General features: G+C 39.2%; 1 protein-coding gene across 2 annotated transcripts in view; it reads right to left on the bottom strand.

Annotated features, from left to right (window-relative positions):
- ACSS3 (acyl-CoA synthetase short chain family member 3) overlaps positions 1–20191 on the bottom strand; it is a 235300-nt gene extending 215109 nt beyond the window's left edge. Inside the window, exon 1 of one of the 2 annotated variants that reach the window (XM_069094789.1) lies at positions 19662–20191. In XM_069094789.1, the coding sequence (XP_068950890.1) occupies positions 19662–19978 (317 nt within the window). In that variant the 5' untranslated portion in view covers positions 19979–20191. Of the gene's footprint in view, positions 1–4566; positions 4833–19661 lie in introns of those variants that run through there. The other variant, XM_069094791.1, reaches the window with a different exon arrangement.
- Positions 20192–20440: the final 249 nt, after the last annotated feature.

Here is a 20440-nt window from a genome sequence, read left to right on the forward strand (position 1 = left end):
CAGTTAATTAGTCATATGCACCACCCAATAACACAGGCTCTTCTGGGGGAGGGTAACCTCCAAACTTTCTGTCAAAGAGATATCAATGGCTCATGCCTGTAGGTGGAGTGACTTTTAGTTAAAGAGCTAGTATAAATGATTTCAATTAGACCAATACCTCCAAGCAGAGGTGTACTGCCATTTTTTTAACAACCAACTCTATAAAGCAAGACTCACTTTTTAAGTATACCTTATTCACATTTTCTTCATCACTTTCTTAAGTCTAAATAGTCAACAAAACGATAACTCAAGGCCTGATCTGTAGAGTTTGGCAATTGATTTCTAAGGTCCAAGTGCTCACTCAAACTGGAAATAAGCTAGGTCTAGAACACTCCTACCTCCAAGCTTCACCCTACCTGGGGAAGCTCCTCCTCTTCATCAGGATTCCCATTATGTTTCCTAATCATTCAAGTTTTCATACATAACTGAAATAAATGTTTGATAACATTAATAAAAGCATAATGAAACAAAAGGAAAAATGATGTCCAGCCTCAACCCTCATTCACCCGTTAATCCAACAAGCTTTTATCACCCTGGCTAGCTAAGGCACCTCATTCCATCCAACCCCTTATGAGCACAGTTGGCAGATTGGAAGAGTCACCTGTCCCTTTCTTACAGAAATCAAAAAACTTATTCCAGGAATCCTTTCAGCTTATCACCAGCATACTGTTTGGAATAGCTATTGGTAGCCCGGATCACTTCTGAGGCCTTCTTACACGCTGGCCTGTCCATGGCATTCACCACCCATACTTTGATTTGGCTCATGTCCAAGAGGTCCTAGACACACAATTTAAGTCTTAGCACAAGTAATAGACTAAAGACCACAAAAGAAATGATGATATCCTCATTGTCACTTCCTCTCATCTTTCCTATTGACTTTTCAAAATTCCCATTCGCCCTTTGTCCCATACACCTTTGACTGAAAACTAGCAATTATACATATGCTGTTAGAACTCAATGTAAAACCAGTTTCTTTTATTATAATTATCTGGTAACTAGAAAGACTGAAATTTATCCCTGTCATCACTAAAAAGAGGGGACTTTCTAAGCAAATTAATAATACAAATAAAATTACAAAATAATTGCTTGATTGCCCAAGAAAATGCATTTTCAAGAATGCCAACACTTTTGATCAAATGAAATAACAGATGTAAAGCTGTGCAAACCCTATAGCACTATATAAATGCGATTATATTACATGTATATGTACATTTAATTCATGCATTTAATTGAGTTAATTAAATTAGTAATCATTAAATGAGTAATCAATAACTTAATGCATTTGATTAATTTGTATGCTAGTTACAAATATTTTTGATCTCCCTCTAACTCATCTCAGTTGCCCATGCTCCAAAGGAGTCATTTTTGTATCTTCCCTCTTCCTCATGATGCACATTCAATCAAATTAGGATTTAGAATTGAAATAAACCTTATAATCTTTTAAGCCCTAGATTTTATAATAGAAGAAACTGAAGCCCAAATAAGTAACATTCCTAAGGTCACACAAACTGCCCTAATTTGGGATTTGAACTCAAATCTCTTGACTATAAACAAAATCTACTGCACCAGGTAGATATCAAGTTCTATAATTCTGACCTCCAGAGTTCTCATATTTGGCCCTTCTTTTCTATGCCTACCCTAAAGCCCCTAGAATAGGGCCACACTCCAGACTATCAGTCTCCTAATTCATCTCTCTGACACTAATCTCTTCTCCTTCTCAATCCATCTTCCTAATACAAAGCTATGATCAATCATGTCATTTAAAAACCTTCAGAAGCTTTACCCACTGAATAAAGTATAAAGTCATTACTTTATGTCATAAAAGAAGATTCAAGATATGTAGGTTTCCTGAGTCTAAATGGACCTAAATGCATCTAGTAATATGCCCAGTACTTAATTCAAAGGGAAGAAAAACACTCTGGTGGGGAGTAAAGGCCACCAGTGTTGGGCTTGAGACAAGTAACTTTCAAACCTGAACCTTGGCTAGAGATCCTGTTGTAAGTCACAAATGTTCCTCAAGTGGGTAAGTTACACACAGCTAAGAAAAGTTTTGGAGAGGCATAACAACTGACGACAGGTCTCACCTCTGACACAAATAAGTTATTTACCTATGGGAAGTCACTTAACTTTTCAGTGCCTTGGACAACTCTAAAACCAAGTTGGAATACTCTAGGGCTTATACTGGAAGTACGTGAAGAGGAGTTCCCTAAAGGGATGAAATCACAAATCATGTTTTAAAAAGTTCCCAATCCATACAAAGCAACCCCCCTAGAAGTAGGGACAGTCCTAGTAACAAGGAAATCATCTGTGGCATCTCTGACTACTTAAGGGTATCTAGAGACAGACAATTTCCATTTCCATGTATCCTTCCATCAAAAACATGGTAAACAAAAAACAAGTATGCTCCATTGTATCAGACCACAGGAATCCTTGAGACCAAGATGCCTGACCATTCAACATTCTCCCTAATCTAGTTCCAACTACTTTTAAGCCTCATCTCACCCTACTCTCTTAAGAACTTTATGTTCTAAACAAGCCCACTGGGTATCTCCATTTCTCATATAGCTACATCACACTTTTTTTTTTTAAAGCAATTGGGGTTAAGTAACTTGCTCAAGGTTACACGGCCAGCTTTTATTTCTGGGTGTGGTGCTGAGTATCTGAGCCCGGATTTGATCCAGGTCATCCCAACACTGGAGCCGGTGTTCTTACTCGCTGAGCCACCTGGCCACCCCTAAGCAATTGGGGTTAAGTAACTTGCTCAAGGTTACATGGCCAGGTGTTTCTGGGTGGGTGCTAAGTGTCTGAGCCCGGGATTCGATCTCTAGGTCTTCTCAACACTGGAGCCGGTGCTCTTATTCGCTGTGCTACCTGGCCGCCCCCCTACATCACACATTTATGCTGAAGTCCCTTCCTCCCCTCAAGGCCCACCCAACACAGGTGCCCCCTCCTCTAGGAAGTCATGATTTTCTCTTCACAAATTTCTCATTGCACCTTTTCTGGACCTCTCCTTGACATTGTTTTTTACACTTTATACAGTGTTATAGTTATTTCTACGCATGTCTTATCCTCCCTATTTAACTGTAAGCCCCTCTGAGGGGAGAGACTATTTCTTTTCCTAGACCTATAATTTCACTGGTGTAGAGAATTCCTATTTTAGAGACAGCTGGGTGATACAGTGGGTAAAATGTAAGAATCCTCCCTTAGCTACTATGTTAACTTGGGTGAGTAATTTAACCTCACAGTCTCAGTTTTCTCATCTGTAAAATGGAGATAATGGCCCCTACCTCACAAGGTTATCAGGAAGATCAAATGAGATAAAATATCTACAACATTTTGCAAACCTTAAAGCATGATATGAAATTAGCTCTTATTACTAATGAGACAATCCCCTCCTGTAGGCACTAAGATTTTAATTCAACAATGGTCACACAGCCAGAATCTATGACAGTCAGGACCTGATCTCATATATTTCTGACTCCAAGGTCAGCCCAACCATTAGCCACTGTACTATGCTAGCATCACACATCTGAGCCCTGTACACAGAATATACTTAATATGTTTTTTAAGTTGAAAGAATTCTAAGAATCGGTACTAAGCTTTAAATCTACTTTCCATTACTGTCCTATATTGAAGTAAATGAGATTTGTTTCTCCTTAAGGCAGGCCTTTCCTCTAATTCATACAAATGAGTAAGATTCTACCGTAACTCATGCTGTAGATACGAAGGGTCAGTTTTCCTACCACAGCTGTTTACTCTTCTACTACCTCCATTCTCTTTCCCCTCTTTGATACATTCTTCAGTTTTATCCCCCAAAGTTTCTACTATAATCATGTCACTCAAAAATCTTTAGTCTATTTCTTCCTTTTAAAATAAAAAAAAAATTTTGGGAAGCAAATATTTAGTGAAAAAACATTTAAAGTTTTGTATTATACATACCTAAATATAATTTCTATACATATTTACATTATATATGGGGGGATGGAGAGGTAGAGGGGGACAGGCAGACAGAAAGATGGGGGGGTATCACACACACACTAAATTGAAGGGATTCTGAATTTTGCTTTCTTTCCTCTTCACACCAATCATATCCAGGTTATTATAGTCTCTGAGCTGCTCCCCCCCCCCCAACCCAGTTGCTATCTCTCTTTTCTTAAAGGGTTCAATACTTTTTATGGTATTCTTAGTTATTTTATTAATCAACTTCCTCAAAAACCATGACTGCCTCTCCACTCTAATTTAACCACCCATAGAGATAGTCATTCCTTAAACCTGACTATCACTACCAAACTATTATACCTCCACCATCTTGAACTCTGAACCTATTTTCTCTGATCATACACTCCTGTCCTTCATTCCTTGGTAAAAACTGTCCTCCATCCTGACCAAAAGCTCTTTTCTCTCCCATCATGTTCATTTCCTGAGTCTATCCCCAGTGCTTTTCATAACATTTTCTTCCTTTCACGGTCCTAAACCTGTAGGAAATCAGTTCAGTGAAACACTACCCTTCACCCTTGAAAGCCTTACCTTTCCACTGTTCACATGGGGCCAACCCTCCACTCTGGATAACTGCCATGTTTATTTATTCTTACTCAGCTGGGTGGAGTGAGTGCTGGGTGATATTGGAGGAGAGCAGGCAATGGGGTTCCCTACCAATTCTTATTATAAAATTTCCCCTGGGCCTTTACCACTTACCAATAATGTTTATTCTGTTTCCCTGATTAACTAGCAAACTCCTTTCTGCAGCTGTTCCAGATCAAGTAGCTCTCAAACCCTCCTCTAACTCCACATGGCTGTCTCTCAGCAGATGACCTCACTTCCCACTTAGCTGAGAAAACTGAAGTCATCTGTTTTGATTTCCTTCATCTCCCCTTCTCCACCGTGCTCTGGACTTATCAATCATTTGCTTCTTTGCTCCAACCAGGAGGAAGATGTGGGGCACTTCTCTTTGGGAAGGGCAAACTCTGTACTTAAATTTTTTTTTTTGCTTTTTTTTGGAAGGGGGAGGGTAGGAAATTGGGGTTAAGTGACTTGCCCAAGGTCACAGGGTAGAGTGTGTGTGTGTGTGTGTGTGTGTGTGTGTGTGTGTGTGTGTGAAGTGTCTGAGACTGGATCCGAACCCAGGTCCTCCTGACTCCAGGGCTGGTGATCTACTCACTGTACCACACAGCCACTCCTCTACTTATTTTTTTAATCCCAGTCCCCCCTATCTCTTCCTAGAGCTCGCTCTATATATTGCTTTCTTCCCTGTCTCTCTGACCTTCAATATCAATCTACTGGATTCCTCTAAGCTGTTTCTGAGAAATGTGAGCCAACTGTAGACCCTCTTTAGCCACACAACATATGTAATGGAACTAATTTTGAAAAGCAACTGCAGAAAAAATATGAATTGCATTAAAGTAAATATGGGGGTTTCTTATATACATTATGAAGCTCAATAAAAGTCACTTGACAAATTCAGTAAGCCAGGAGTGCCCTCTAAGCCTATACTTTTAACTAGTGTTTGGGGTTGGGTTTTTCCCCCTAGAGGGCAAAAATAACTCATTTATATTTAGTCATCTATATTTTATTTTCCTTAAATTTGGGGATTTCTTGATTCCTCCCTCCCATACACAGGGATTTTTCATAAGCCTGTGCTAGTGAAATTTTCACTACATATCTTTCTTACACCCTGGATTTTCTACTTTAAGAAGATAAGTTTCAACCTCTCTTCTTCCCCCCAAAAAAGAAATAGTGACAGGCAGAAACAGGAAGCATGAAGCATTTCCATATAACTTCAGGATACAATTTTCTTGGTCTACAGATGTAGTAAGCCACCAATGCATATGGAATTTTATTAGGTATTTGTTTCCTACAGTAAGCAGTTAATGTCTTCAATTATCAGATTTACTACTTACTTAAATGGCTTATAGTTACAGTCTCTCCTATTCCCCATTCCTAGCATTAAAGTATTTCCAGCTGTTGTAATTGTACTCTCTCTTATTTCCCCTTCCTAGTCTTAAAGCATTTCCAGCTGTTGTCTCATTTTCTTTCTTAAAGACTGTATCTCCCTATCTGGCTCAGGCTGGGTGTGCAGGGTCTGCCCAGCTACCCATAGCCCTGTCCTTCTCTAATCGGCAGGGATCCTTTAACTTTGCTCCTTTTCCCGACCTGGACACGCTGCCCCTCTTTAAAGGGTGATGGCTTGCCACATTAATACCAAACACCTGATCAGCCCAGCCCACTGCAGTTCAGAGCCACTATGCGTGAGAAATCCACCAGCCTCAGCCTCCCAGGTAGCAAGGATGTTCTCAATATACACCACATATACCACCACACTTGGCTATTTTCTCACTTTTAACTATTAAAGCTCAAAAGCTTTATGACCTCATGGCTTATCTTTAGAGGTTATATGAAAACCCGAGGAGTGGGTCCCCATTTCATAAATCATCCCTTTCCTGTTTTATTAATTTTCACTGACTGTACTCTGCACAACACTGCCAAGGACAAATTTAACACTTTTAGATAACTATTTCCATATCCGTATGATATAGATAAAAGGATTTTGCTTCCCTCTTCAGTTGATCTTCATAATACCATACATTAAGTTTTAAAATTCATGAGTACTATTATGCAGATTCATTACCCTCCCACTTACTACTACCTTAAAAGTCACTTCACTGTGGAAGGCAATGCTCTCACATCCTCTTGACTTACAGAATGAAAAATTAAGAAAAGTTCAAATATCTCTAACTATAGTATATTCTCTCAGTGCTACCTGGAAAGTAATAGTTGTTGCATAAGGGGAGGGGGAGGAGGCTGCCTCCCAGGAGGTGGCAAAAAGAGCTTGCCTCCACTCTCCTCACACACTAACTAGTAGGTGAGAGATCACAGACTATCAAGTTTCCCATTGTTCATTGATTGCAACGTTTCCTAGGCAATGCTTACATAACTTTAACACTGCTGCTCAGCCCTACTCGCCTTTGTGTGGTACCCTCAAAGACTCAGCAGTTTTTTTAGACCGAAAAACAATCTGTAGACTTTCTGAACACCAACAATAGCTCAGCTCTGCAGTCTTTCATGGGGAGAATATCTAAAAGAGACTATATTTTCAAATGGGATTTTATCATAATAAAAATAACTAGATAAAACATTTTATAAAGCGCTAACTATATGCCAGGTACCGGGCCAATTACTGGAGATACAAATATGAGAAAACAGTTTCCCTCAGGAAACTTACATTATAAGTGGGAAAAGAGAATACAAGAAAGGGAGCTGGGAAAAGGAGAGGGAGTTTTGAAGCAGAGCCAAACTGCTGATGAGAAGGTAGAAATGTCCACAGAGAAATTAAGTGAGTAGTAGTAGCAGTAAGTAATAATAATTTATATATGTATGTATACATATACATATACACACATACAGACACACATACATATGTGTATGTGTATGACATTAGGATTTCAAAGTTCCTTAGGTGCATTATGTTCTTTGACCCTCACATCAACCATGAGGCAGGGCTATTATTAACCCCACTTTACAAATGAAGAAACTGGGGCTTAGAGATGTTAGGTGACTTACCCTGGGTCATCCAGTGTCTAAGGCAGGATGGAACCCAGTTCTTTGGTCTTCCCAATTTAACTCCATTGCTCCATGCACTATGTCATGCTGTATACCTCACCAAAATCTAAACTTTACACTAGTAAATGTGAACACTAGCACAGGGCACATCCTTTGATGGAGGCAGCATTGGACAGGGGAGAAAGCACTGGATGGGGTGGGGGTGGGAGGTAATCATTAACTTTTTTGTCTTGGGTCCTTTTGGCAGTCTAGTGAAGCATATAGACCCCTACTTAGAATCATCTTTTTAAATGCACCAAACAATTTACATAGGATTACAAAGGACACTAGGTATACAGAAATACAGTTAGGAGAATTTTTTTTTTTTTTAAATCCATTTTTAAATTTTCAGTTCCAAATTCTCCTTCCTTCCCTCCTACCCACTGAGAAGACAAGTAATATCATATCCATTTATATATGTAGAGTCATGCAAAACATTTCCACATTAGCTATGTTGCAAAAAATAAAAACAAAGTGAAGAATAATATACTTCAATCTATATTCCAGAGTCCCTCGGTTTTCTCTCTAGAGATGGATAATATTTTTCATCATGAGTCCTTTGGAATTATCTTGGACCACTATGTTAATCAGAGTAACTAAAGTTTTCACAGTTAACAGAACTTTTAAAACAAAATCATGGATATCCCCCCTCCTTGGGACCCTACCTCTGACACTTATTACCTGAGTGACTTTAACCAAATCACTTAACCTTTCTTGTCTTCCATTTCCTCATCTATACAATAAGGGAATTAGAGCAATCTCTTAGGTCCCTTCCAGCACCAGATCTGTGATAGTATGATCCTTTGTATGTTTAAAGTACCCACCTAACAATAATAAGAGTTACTATTAGACTTGGACAGCTAAGTGGTACAGTGGATAAATTGCTGGGCCTGAAGTTAGGCTTATCTTTGTGAGTTCAAATCTGGCCTCAGACTCTTAATAGCTGTGAGACCCTGGGCAAGTCACTTAACCCTGTTTGCCTCAGTTTCCTCATCTTTAAAACGAGCTGAAGAAGAAAATGGCAAATCACTCCAGTATCTTTGCCCAGAAAGCCCTAAATAAGGTCATGAAGGGCTGGACGCAACTTAAAACGACTGAACACAACCAAAAAATCTATTGGACTTTAAATTTTTCACTGGCTATTTAAGAAGTATATAAAACTTTAATCTTCAAAGCAAATCCTCCACTTAACAACATCGTAACTTTACATTCAATAAAGCTACTAGATAGAATAGAAATCATCAGGGCCCCAAATGAATGAAGGACCCAAGTTTCACAACAGATTTTCTGTGGTTGTCATTTGTTTGTCAAAGAGCCTTTAGCCAAAATGCATTTCAGAAAACACAAAACAAATACCACTTATTAAGTACCTACTCTGTAAACAGGACTCTGCCCTTCCTTAAGGGAAGTACAAAACATCATACAAATAGGAGCTTTCTACAGTAAAATCATGAGATAAAGCACCCATGTAACATTTATTTTGAGACCTATCTGATCTATTTATCATGTAATATCGTGTATTATACCTATGTGAGGCCTAAGAGGGAAGGTAACATCATTGACAAGGAAAGATCAAAGAAGATTTCATGGTCAAAGTGGCATGAGTTAGGCAGGAAGGAATATGATGGCTAAAGAGACTTAAGGAAGGCAATTTAGGCATGGGAAACAGTATGAACCAAAGCCTGGAAGTAGGTATGAGGGAGTTCTCTGTAGAGTATGTATCTGGGGAAAATATGAAATAATTATGAAAGCAGAAGGTAAGATTGTAGGATGGGAGTTCTTAAGCTTTTTGTGTGTCATAGACCCCTTGGACAGTCTAGTGAAGCCTAGGGACCCCTTTCCATAATGATATTTTAAATGCATAAAAACAAAGTACAAAGAAAATATTTATATTGAAATACATTTAATCAAAATACTTTAAAAAAAAAAGTTTGGGGAGGCTAGGTGGTGCAGTGAATAGAGCATCAGCCCTGGAGTCAGGAGGACCTGAATTCAAATCCAGCCTCATACACTTAACACTTACTATCCATGTGACCTTAGGCAAGTCACTTAATCCTAATTTCCCTGTCTTCCCCCCTCCAAAAAGCAAAATCAAACAAAACCCAAGTTTATAGACCCCATGTTAAGAACCTTTGTGGAGGATCCTGAATGAGTTTGGATATTACTCAAACAGCAATAAGCATCCACTATAGATTTCTAAGCAGAGAAATGTCAGGCCCATATCCATGTACATGTAAACCTTGATACAATGCTCCAGGGTTTAGATTTATATGGATCAAGTTTAGCCTTGAAGGTTTCTCAACATCATTTTGCTCTAACTCGGGGAAGCCCAAGGAATATCTGAATTAAGCTATTTTCTAGTTATTCATGGAGGGTGGTGTGGGAAATGATTACTTTAGACCTCTATTTTATTTAAACCCCTGGTTGATTTCCAATTAGTATTATTCAGTGGAGCCTGATTCCATAAGGATTATTATTAGTATTAGTATTGTACTTGTCTATTGATATACAGTTAATCAATCTAGTGAATCTACTTGCTTAATTAATGCCCTATAAGTACATGACCAAGCACAGTGTGATGGAGGTGACTTAATGGCATGGAAAATCCTATAGCTACCCTTGTTATTCCTTTGCTAGGGAAATGTCACTATGGCACTTGGCCAACAGGTCTTTGAGTACTTGAACAGTGGGTGACCCTGCCTGCAAATCTATTCTCCAAACAAGATCATCAGCTCTGCATGTATTTGGAAATCCTCTACCAATTAATATATCACAAGCATGAGCTGAGGGTTCTCCTGGAAGGTCAAGATATAGGTCTATCAACCAATGAGGCTACGTATTTTACTTTGCCTTTTCTGTATCATCTGGGTATCAAGTACTATAAAACTAAGACCTCAAAGAAAAGGAACATCTCAGATCATGAGGAAGATTTGAGATCCACCTAGTACAGGGGGCCATGGGCCCTTTAATAAAGTGCTAATGGCTTAGAGCTCTGGCTCAGTTTCTTTTACTGTAGGTTGGACGATTTTGGACCCCATAGTTGGAGGAGGGGAAGGGACCTTCAGTTCCCCTGCAAGTATCAGGCTGACAGTAAGTATTCAGACATAGACAAGTTTATTGAAAGGCATGGAAATAACAGGGGGGAAAATACTAAGATCCAAATCCAGTAAATAAGGGAATACTTATTTCCTTCTCCTAATGATAACCTTTTCTTTCCCACTCCCACCATACACAGACACAGAAATTTCAATCACAAACCCCAGAAAACTCCCACACACTAGCCAAGTCCCTGCTTCCTACATGTCCCTGGCAAGTCCAGTGGGTAATCCTACCAACTCTGTTATTCCTTCTTTTCTAATTCTGACACTCTCTTGATTCACATCCTTAGCAACTTCTGGCTCTACATCTCTGCAGCACTTTCCATGCCACTTCTGACATTTCATTTCCTACAGTTCCTCCTTCCACTAATAAATTTCTCAGTGTCCAGGATGCAGTAGATTCACAACCTATTCCACATCCCACCCTATCCCTCAAGGCACTATGCTTGTACCCCTCATGGCTATTATATCCAGAGGCTCCCTCCTCTTCCTCATGACTCCAATTCTGCCAGAAATCCCTGCCCCTGACTTTTTTAATGCACCTGCATCCTAAGGTTTTTCTTGCATTCCATGTACACGAGGGACAAAGGAATTTCTGACTTCCTCTCAGAGTTGTTTGTATTCTTTCAGAGTTTCTTTCCACATATGCCCACTAGAGACAAAGAAAAAGGATTCTGGCAGCAGTATGAAGGAGGTTTTGGAGGGCAGGGAAGAGAGAAAAGAGAAATATTTAGAAGCTACTCCAACAGTTCAGGCATTAGATGTTAATGAGATGGTGCAGTGGATATGGAGAGGACAAACACTCATTTTACGTTTTTTGTTTGTTTCCAGACTGGATCTCCCAATCTCACCAAGCTTAGAATTATGGCAGCCACTTACTAGCCCATGCTCATCTCTAATCAGTGCAGAAGCTTTAAACAGCTCCACTTCTGAGCCGGCATCCATCTTGTTAGAGAGAGGAGTTGAAATTATGAGAATGAATAAGATTTCCTACAGGGAGGAGAACAATAAGGATATATTCTTGGGGTACATCCACATAGAGGGGATAAAAAGAAAGTAAAGGACAAAGAAAAGGAATGGTTAAAGAGGTTGGAGAACTGTGTGGTGCATTTGAAGTCAATAATGGGGCAGTCAATTGTGCCAAAGGCTTAAAAGAAGTTAAAAGAGAATTTTTAAAAAAAGGTTAATAGAGTTGCTGTTTAAGAGGTTATTGGTCAGAAACAGAGCCAAGATGGCAGAGAAAAGGCAGAGACTTGCCTGAACTCTCCCCCAAACCTCTCTAAATACCTATAAATAATATCTCAAACAAGTACTAGAATATCAGAACCCACAAAAGGACAGGGCAAAACAACTTTCTAGCCCAAAACAACTTAGGTAATCAGGAAAGGTTTATTGCACTGTGATGAGAATGGAGCACAGTCCAGCCCAGGCCCCACCAGCACAGCCCCAGTCCAGCAAACCAAGAGGAGACTTTGGGAGCAACTGAATCCATGGCAGGCAGTGGCAGTTTCAGACCTCTCAGCCCACAGATGGTAAGGGGTTGGAAAACTGGTCAGAAAGAGATTACAGGGGTCCCCTTACTGGCACTGGGGACAGGACTCTGTTGTACTGCCCATACTTGGATCTGGGTCACAGTCCTGGGTCTCAGTCTCAGGGCAAGGAAAAGCACTAATACACCGGAGCTTGCAGCCCCAGAGGAGTTGGGTCCCTAGTCACAGCTCCAGGGTGGAAATGAGTGCTTGTGGTTGATCGTAGACCAGTGCACAGTACAGGAGAGTAGTAAACACCCTTCTCCCTAGATCATACCACCGTGGAAGAACCAAAACTTTATAAGTTCCCAGAATTATCTCTGAAAAAAATACACAAAAAAACCTGAAGCTTGGGATGGTGTACCTTCCATTCCAGAAGCAGAGCTCCACTTATCACAGAGTTAAAAGTCATGAAATAGGCTGGAAAATGAGTAAAAAGGAGAAAAAGATTTGATTATAGAAAGTTGCTATGGTGACAGGGAAGATCAAAACACAGGCTCAGAAGGTACATCCAAAGCCTCCAAACAAATTGGTCCCATGTCAGGGAAGAAATCAAAAGGATTTTAAAAATCAAGTAAGAGAAGTAGAGGAAAAAATGGGGAGAGAGAGAGTGATGCAAGAAAATCATGAAAAAAAGAATCAACAACTTGGTAAAGGAGACACACATACAAACAAAAATACTGAAGAAAACACGTTAAAAAACAAAATAGGCCAAATGGTAAAAGAAGTATAAAAATCCAATGAGAGAAGAATGCCTTGGAAAGAAGAATTGGGCAGATGGAAAAAAGAGGCACAAAATCTCATTGAAGAAAATAATTCCTTAAATATTAGAATTGGACAATTAGGAGCTAATGACTTTAAGAGCCATCAAGAAACAACCAAATAAAATCGAAAGAATGAAAAGAAATAGAAGAAAATGTTAACTACCTCATTGAAAAAAAAAACTGACCTGGAAAATAGATTGAAGAAAGATAATTTAAGAATTATTGGACTACCTGAAAACCAACATCAAAAAAAAGAGCCTAGAAATCATGTTTCAAGAAATTATCAAGAAAAACTGCCCTGATATTCTAGAACATTATCAATCCTCAGTTTTGTTTTGTTTTTTTTTTTTTTTTTCAGGAAAACAGGCCTGGCAGCTAATATATAAAAAAATAAAGATCAAGTTTTTTTTTTCTTTAATTAAGATTTAAATGTATTTGTAGGGAGATGCCACAGACCCAAGCACAGGAAGTCAATAGCAAGAGAAAAACTGCTTTGTGAGGAAAAAGAGGGAAGTCATGGAAGAAATTATAGGAAATGGGATCAGACGCACAAGTTCTGCAGCCAGCCTTGGAGAGGAGTTAGGACACATGTTCAGCAGCAAAAGCAAAGGAGGATAGACTGGGTATTGCTGCTGTTCAATTATTAGGAATTCAAATGGGGATATAGGGTAGTGGTGTTGTTGGGGCAGCTAGATGGTGCAGCAGATAATAGTATCTGGATTTGAGTCAGGAAGACATGAATTCAAATCTCACCTCAGACATTTATTAGCCGTGTGATCCTGGGCAAGTCACTTAACCCCCCTCTGCCTCAGTTTTCTCTTCTGTCAAAGGAACTGAAGAAGGAAATGGCAAACCACTCCAGTATCCTTGCCAAGAAAACCCCAAATGGGGTCACAAGGAGTTGAACATGATTGAAATGGCTGAACAACAGGAAAAAACTGTCCAGCTAAGGAGGTTAAGGAATTGTTTAATCAGGTTGCTACAGAGGACATAAACATGAATAATGCTATTCTGAAGATGGATAGAATGGAAAGACCATGAGCTTTCAAGTTATTGAGAGGGCTGGTTAAAATGATTTGATAGTAGATGGTTGCCATTATCTGTAGTTTGCATTCATTTCTCAGAAATTAAGGAGTATTAAGAAAACATTTACTGAGCACTTATTACTTCTAAGTCATCACCATGTGATGATGCCTGAACTACAGCCTCCATATCTCTTCGATTTCTGTGACCCTAGACTTGAGGCTGGTGAACATTTACCTCATCTTGCCCAGACTCAGGCTTAACAAGCTATTTCCAAGCTATCTTCATGCCATGCCCTATGCACTCACCCTATCTTTTTATAACTCTAGCTCTGAAATTATAGAACATCAAATGTATTGATCAATTGTCCCATAACACCAAAATACTTCTCCCTGGTCACTAATCACTATGTCCTATTAGAATGTAAGATATTTGAAAGACTATCTAGCTATCTTCTTGTATTTGTATAATTAGGGCAACCCAGTGCTGGACGCACAATAATCACATTATCTTCCTTCTTCCTTCACTCTCTCTCCCTCCCTTCCTTCTTTTCTTCCTAATTTTCTTTCCTTCTCTTCATCCTTCCTTCTTCCTTGTTTCTCTCCCTCCTTTTTCTTCCTTCCTTCTCTTCCTTCTTCTTTTCTTCCCCCCCCCTTCCTTCTTTTTGTCCTTCCCTGTTAGGAATACAAAGACAAAAATAAAACAATCCTTGCTCTCAAAGAATATATTAAATTCTATCTGAGGAAACAATATGTCCAAAAATAATAATATTAAAGATAAATACCTGGTAATTTTTTGAAAGTATAAATGAGAGAGAAATTAGGAAAGGTCTCACTCAAGGAGACAGTATTTGAGTTGAACTTTGAAGACAGTGGAGATTCTAAGATGTAGACATGAGGAAAGAGGACATACCCAGCATGGTGACCAGGATATACAAAAACACAAGGGACTGAAGGTAGAATTCCCCCTACAAGAACAGCAAGGAGACAGATTCACAAAAACAAATGAGTATAAGGGCAAGTAATGTAAAAGCATGAAAAAGTGGGTTGGGTCATGTTGTAGGAGGGTTCAAAGGCCAAATAAAAATTTTTCCATTTGATCTTAGATGCAATAAGAAGCCAACTGATGTAATTTTAAAAAATAATTTTACTTTTAAATAAAATATCTCACCTTACTATCTCTAATTTCTTTGCCTTATGGATAAAACAAAATGGCACCAGATCAATCAATGAATAATCTTCCTAAGTATTCTTAAATTCTGGCCTTTCTATTAATAAACAGTTATTGTCATTTTCATTAGCTTTATTAACTTCACTTTCCTAATCAATAAAAGAAAGTGTTGAACAAGAAAAAAAAGACTACTTTCACTGCCATGCACAAGAGCCTTCTCTGGCTATCACACTACTTATGCTATAAGGTCCAACTCTTCTTCCAGATAGTAATAGGTGTGTTAACATATCACTACTATGATTTATTTCCTAGTGCCTCTCTCTTATTCTTTCTTGACCCCTTCTGATTATGTATATAAGGATATGATTGTGCTTCTTAGAATTTTACAACTGCAAGTGTTATCCTTTCTCACTCTGAAGAATGTAAATTAATTAATACTGCTTGTCAGGGGGAAGGAGTCAAGATGGAGTAGAAGCAGGACCTCCCTGCTGCTCCGCCTTCCAGCTTCCCCAATCCATGTATGTGTGTGTGTATGTATGTATATATATATATATATACACATACATACATACATACATATATATATATATATATATACTATTACTAATACTATTTTACATGTAATTGGGAAATAAGATATACAGGCACTGGGGCATAGAGATCCACTGGAAAAGTCGAAAGGGGTATGAGAGAAAATATGGGAGAAAGCAGATTGGAGGAGGGGGATATCCTGAAGGACCGCTATTTTAGGGCAGTGGGCAGGGGAAAAATGGGGAGAAAATTTTTAACTCAAAATCTGGCGGAAATGAATGATGTAAATCAGAAGTTAATAAAGCATTTGAAAAAAAATACTGCTTGTCATAGAAAATCTATGTACATACATATTTATACGTAGCTGTATGAATACATGTATTCATACATATATGCCTCCTGGCTTCCTTCCAATCCCAGAGAAAGCCCCACTTCCTACAGAAAGCCTTTTCCAAACCCTCCTAAATCTCACATTTTGTATTCAAGTTGACTATAGCTTGCTTGTACATCCTTATTTGCATGCTGTCATCCCCATAAGATTGGAGCTCCTGTCTTTTGTCTTTCTTTGTATGTCCACGGCTTTGCATAGGCCTCATACATAGTAGGGGCTTTAAACATGCTTATTGATTAACTAATACGTGGATATCCAAGACATGTCAGAATCTTTCTATAAGAAAGATTGTACTAGAAGCATATTTTCGCTTCTTCATGCAATCTGAATTCCAGTTTTACATGGAGAATCCAATCCAAAGGAGGGGTGGAATGGAGGCAAAGGGAACCTTTAAAAGACTTCTAATACTACCCTTGACAATGGAATCTCATAAAACCTTTCTGACTGGAGCTTGCAATGTTAATATACTTTTATGATTTCCTATAAAACATTTTTACAATTTTCAGCATAATATGTGAAAAAATATGGAATATTATAGCTAGAAAAGACCATAGAGAATATCTTATTTATGAATAAACAATCCCTACTATGTGCTAAGCACTGAGGCTGCAAAAACAAAAACTCTAACAATTCTTACCCCCAAGAAGTTTCCATTTTATTAGCAGAGACGTACCTGATTGAATCCCCTCATTCCACAAATGAGTTCAGTATGTCCCAGAAATAGAAAATACTTGACCTAAGGTTTTATTTATATAATGATGTCTTACATAATTACTTAGCTTTTATGTGCATCTAAGGTAAATAATGTTAATTTGTAGTTTAAGTCGCTATCCAGATCACAGGCATCTTTTAGTAGGGTTTGTTGTTCAGTTATTTTTTTTTCAGTCATATCCAACTCTTTGTGACCCCATTTAGGGTTTTTTTGGACAAGATGTTGAAATGGTTTACCATTTCCTTCTCCACTTCAATTTACAAATGATGAAACTTAAGTAAACAGGGTTAAGTGACTTGCCCAGGGTCAAACAGCTAGTCTAATATGTGTCTAAGGCCAGATTTGAACCAAGGAAAATAAGTCTTCCTGAGTCTAGGTCCTTTGCTCTATCCATTTCGATACCTAACTGCCCCAAGGTTTGGTTTGCCTCCATGCCCCCCCCCCCCCAATTTCTATTTGAGTTCAACACCACTGGCATATATCATAGGGAAAGCCTAAAATATGGCTTCAAGATCTAGAGAGAAGCAACAACAGCTAATTAATGGCTGTATGCCTGGACAAGTGAGCTGGTTAAGATGTTCAGTACATGAAGTGGCATAAACACAGCAGGGATTGCAAAACCGATTTCAGTTTCTTAGAAAAGTAACCTGAATGATGGATTATTGGTGTCTAATTCCTGGGTTGGGAAAAGCCACATATTACTGTTCTGTGATCAAAAGAATTACTAGCAGTGCTAAATGTCCCTTGTTATACTGAAGTTAGAAAAGTTATGACCTCATGGATTTTTCCATGAAACTCTATAGAGTAATTTAGCCCATGGGGCCTCTGATTCAACAATGTATCAACAATACATCAACAGATATCTCCATATTGTGAAGTATTGTGGGGTATTCCCCAAGGGTGCTTCCAGATTTTTTTTTATTTTTGGTTTTTGGTTTTGTTTTTTCCAAATTACAGAGAGACATTCAAGGCTCAGCTGCAGTATCTTTTCCTATAACAGACAACTCCAACCAGTTTTACCTGGTCAGTCTCTGATTTCTCATTCCAAGATGCACTGTTTTAAATCTAGTAACTGTCCCTACTCACCCTACACACTCTTTATAAAATTAGGCTGAGGTCCCCACTCCTCATATGGATGGGAAGTCACAAGTCATCATGTATATACATGCATGATATAATCAACCAACTGGTAAAACCTAAAATTAAGTTTGGAGCATGTCTTTTACTATAAATGAACTCAATATATACTCCCAAAGGGATGGCGTCTTCTAACCCCTATACCAACCTAAACCATGTTTCTTGGCACAAATACAGACTATCCCCAAAGTCTTTGTACAGTTTTCAGATACTCAAAGAGACTATGTATTTGAGGAAGGATAAGACTCAAGTGTTTCAGAATCTAAATCCAACCACCTAGTGGAAAATAGTACTAATACTTTTGAGATATCCTGTATGCATATATTCTGAAATCAATACTTTAAGCCAGTTTTTTACCTTAGTACTGTCTGCATAACATCAATACAAAATTGAGCAATAAAATTTAAGTACAGCCAAATCTGTTTTTAGCAACATTTGTTTTTGAGCATGGCATCTTGGCATAATGACTAGAGGCTGGGCCTGGAAGCCAGGAAGACATAGTTTCAAGAAGTTTAAGGTATCACAAAGTGTGTCCCAAATTAGAGACAAATGCCAATAAGTATTGGTGAAGGGGGTTTCCACTCTGGTGAAATGAAAGGCCTGCATTCCTTTGTACAAATATGTGTGTATAAGAAAACCTGATAATAAAATCCTTGGCAATAATGAAGACCTAAATAATGTACTACCAAAGGACTCATCCAGAAATGGTAAAATGCATTTGTAGTAATAATAATTTAAAAAGATAGTATCAGAAAGGTTCTTTTTACTTAAAAGAGCATATTTTGTTACTCATAAACATTGAGAAAATGTCAGCAGCTTGATTTTAAGAAAGCAAAGGAAGTAGTTTATTAGGTCACTGTTTGACCTCCCAAAATAAAAGAACTCTCAGCTGTAACTCTGTAGACCTCAGGAGATTCAAATTTCTGTGCTTGTTCTGCAGGCAAGACTAAACATCAGTTTCCTCACTTGTAAAATAAGAGGGCTCAGACTGGATGATCCCTTAAAGCCCTTAAATTGCATTAGCGTAAATCAGGAGTTCTTAATTACTTTTGTCTTGAACACCTTTGGCAGCCAGAACACTATGAATCTTTTCTAAGACTGTTTTTAAATGCATAAAATAAAGGACAGGATTACAAAGGAGTTGTCAGTGAATGAACTATTTTTCATATATATCTATAAACATACAGAGACATACACACACACACACACACACACACACACGAGTTGCTTTTTTCCAGCTTAAGACCCCGTTTCCCAATAAGATGACTGGGGAGAGGAAGAAGGGAGGATGACTGGGTTCGAAATGAGCTAAAGGGGTCTGGGAATATTTGGGGCCAGGGAAAACTCAAGTTTGAGGCATATCCCCATCTCTCAAAGAGTATAATAGCACTAGTCAGGCCTTTTTATGACACATTTCCATAGGCTCCTGGATTGAGAGCTGGAAGGCACTTCAGAGGATAACTAGGTCAAACCCTCTGATTTTACAAATGAGGAAACTGAGATGCAGAAACTGGCCCCTGATCTAACCCATTGTAAGCATCAGAGACAGGATTCGAACTCCGGTCTTCTAACTCCAGGGCCAGGGCATTACTGTGCGCTTGACTTGCCCCAGCTGGGCCAGCTGACCGCTTGTGGCGGGCTTGGGGACCCATGCGTCCAGGAGTCACTCACCAACTTGTGACTGGTGGGTGGCTGTTCTCCAGCGTTTTGGTCCAGGGCTTGTACCAGCTGATCTGCTCGGCGGCTTTCCCCCAGAACCTCTCTGGGTCAGATACCGAGGCCGCAAAATGTGTCTTATACTCGCTGGTGCCGCTGCCGGAAGACAAGGAGCGGCGTCCCCCACCTAAGCCACCACTGACCCGGGGCGCAGGGGCCAAGTAAGCGCGGCGCGCCGGAGCTGTTCCCCGAGCCGCAGCCGAACCCTGCAGGGGAGCCCCAAGCGCCCCCGCTCCCGTGACCTTTCGATACTGCAGCCAGGAGGGCTTCATGCCTGCCCTGAGCTCCAAAGTCAAAGGCTGAAGTCTGGGGAAGTGGGGAGAGAATGTCGTGGCTAGCCGTTAGAGCACTTGCCCAGGTTCACGCGGGCCCCTTCAAGGTGTCCACTGACATGCGTTTTCCACTTTGTAGGACCTGGGAAACTTTGACAAATTCCAAAAGTTGAGTGATTTTGTTTTGTTGGGGCCTTGAGGGGGAGGGCGGGGAACTTGGCAGGCTGGATTCTGAAGCTGATGAGAAAAGCTGAGCTGGATCCAGAGGACTAAACGTGGGTATTTTTTTAAGCCTTTATTTAAAAAAAAAAAAAAGGGTAACTTTAAAGATATATTTTATCGTTCTTTAGTAATATTGACACTTTTTGTTTTTATAGAATCTCTTTTGCTTTCAGTGGCTCAGATCCCCTACCTTGGAATTGAATCCTTCCCTGGAACAAAACAGTTAACTTAAAAGGACAC

The sequence above is a fragment of the Petaurus breviceps genome, unplaced genomic scaffold (assembly GCF_028583685.1).
Source record: "Petaurus breviceps papuanus isolate PSGF00001 unplaced genomic scaffold, PetGlider_PUasm1.0 221, whole genome shotgun sequence".
In the NCBI taxonomy this organism is placed as follows: domain Eukaryota; kingdom Metazoa; phylum Chordata; class Mammalia; order Diprotodontia; family Petauridae; genus Petaurus; species Petaurus breviceps.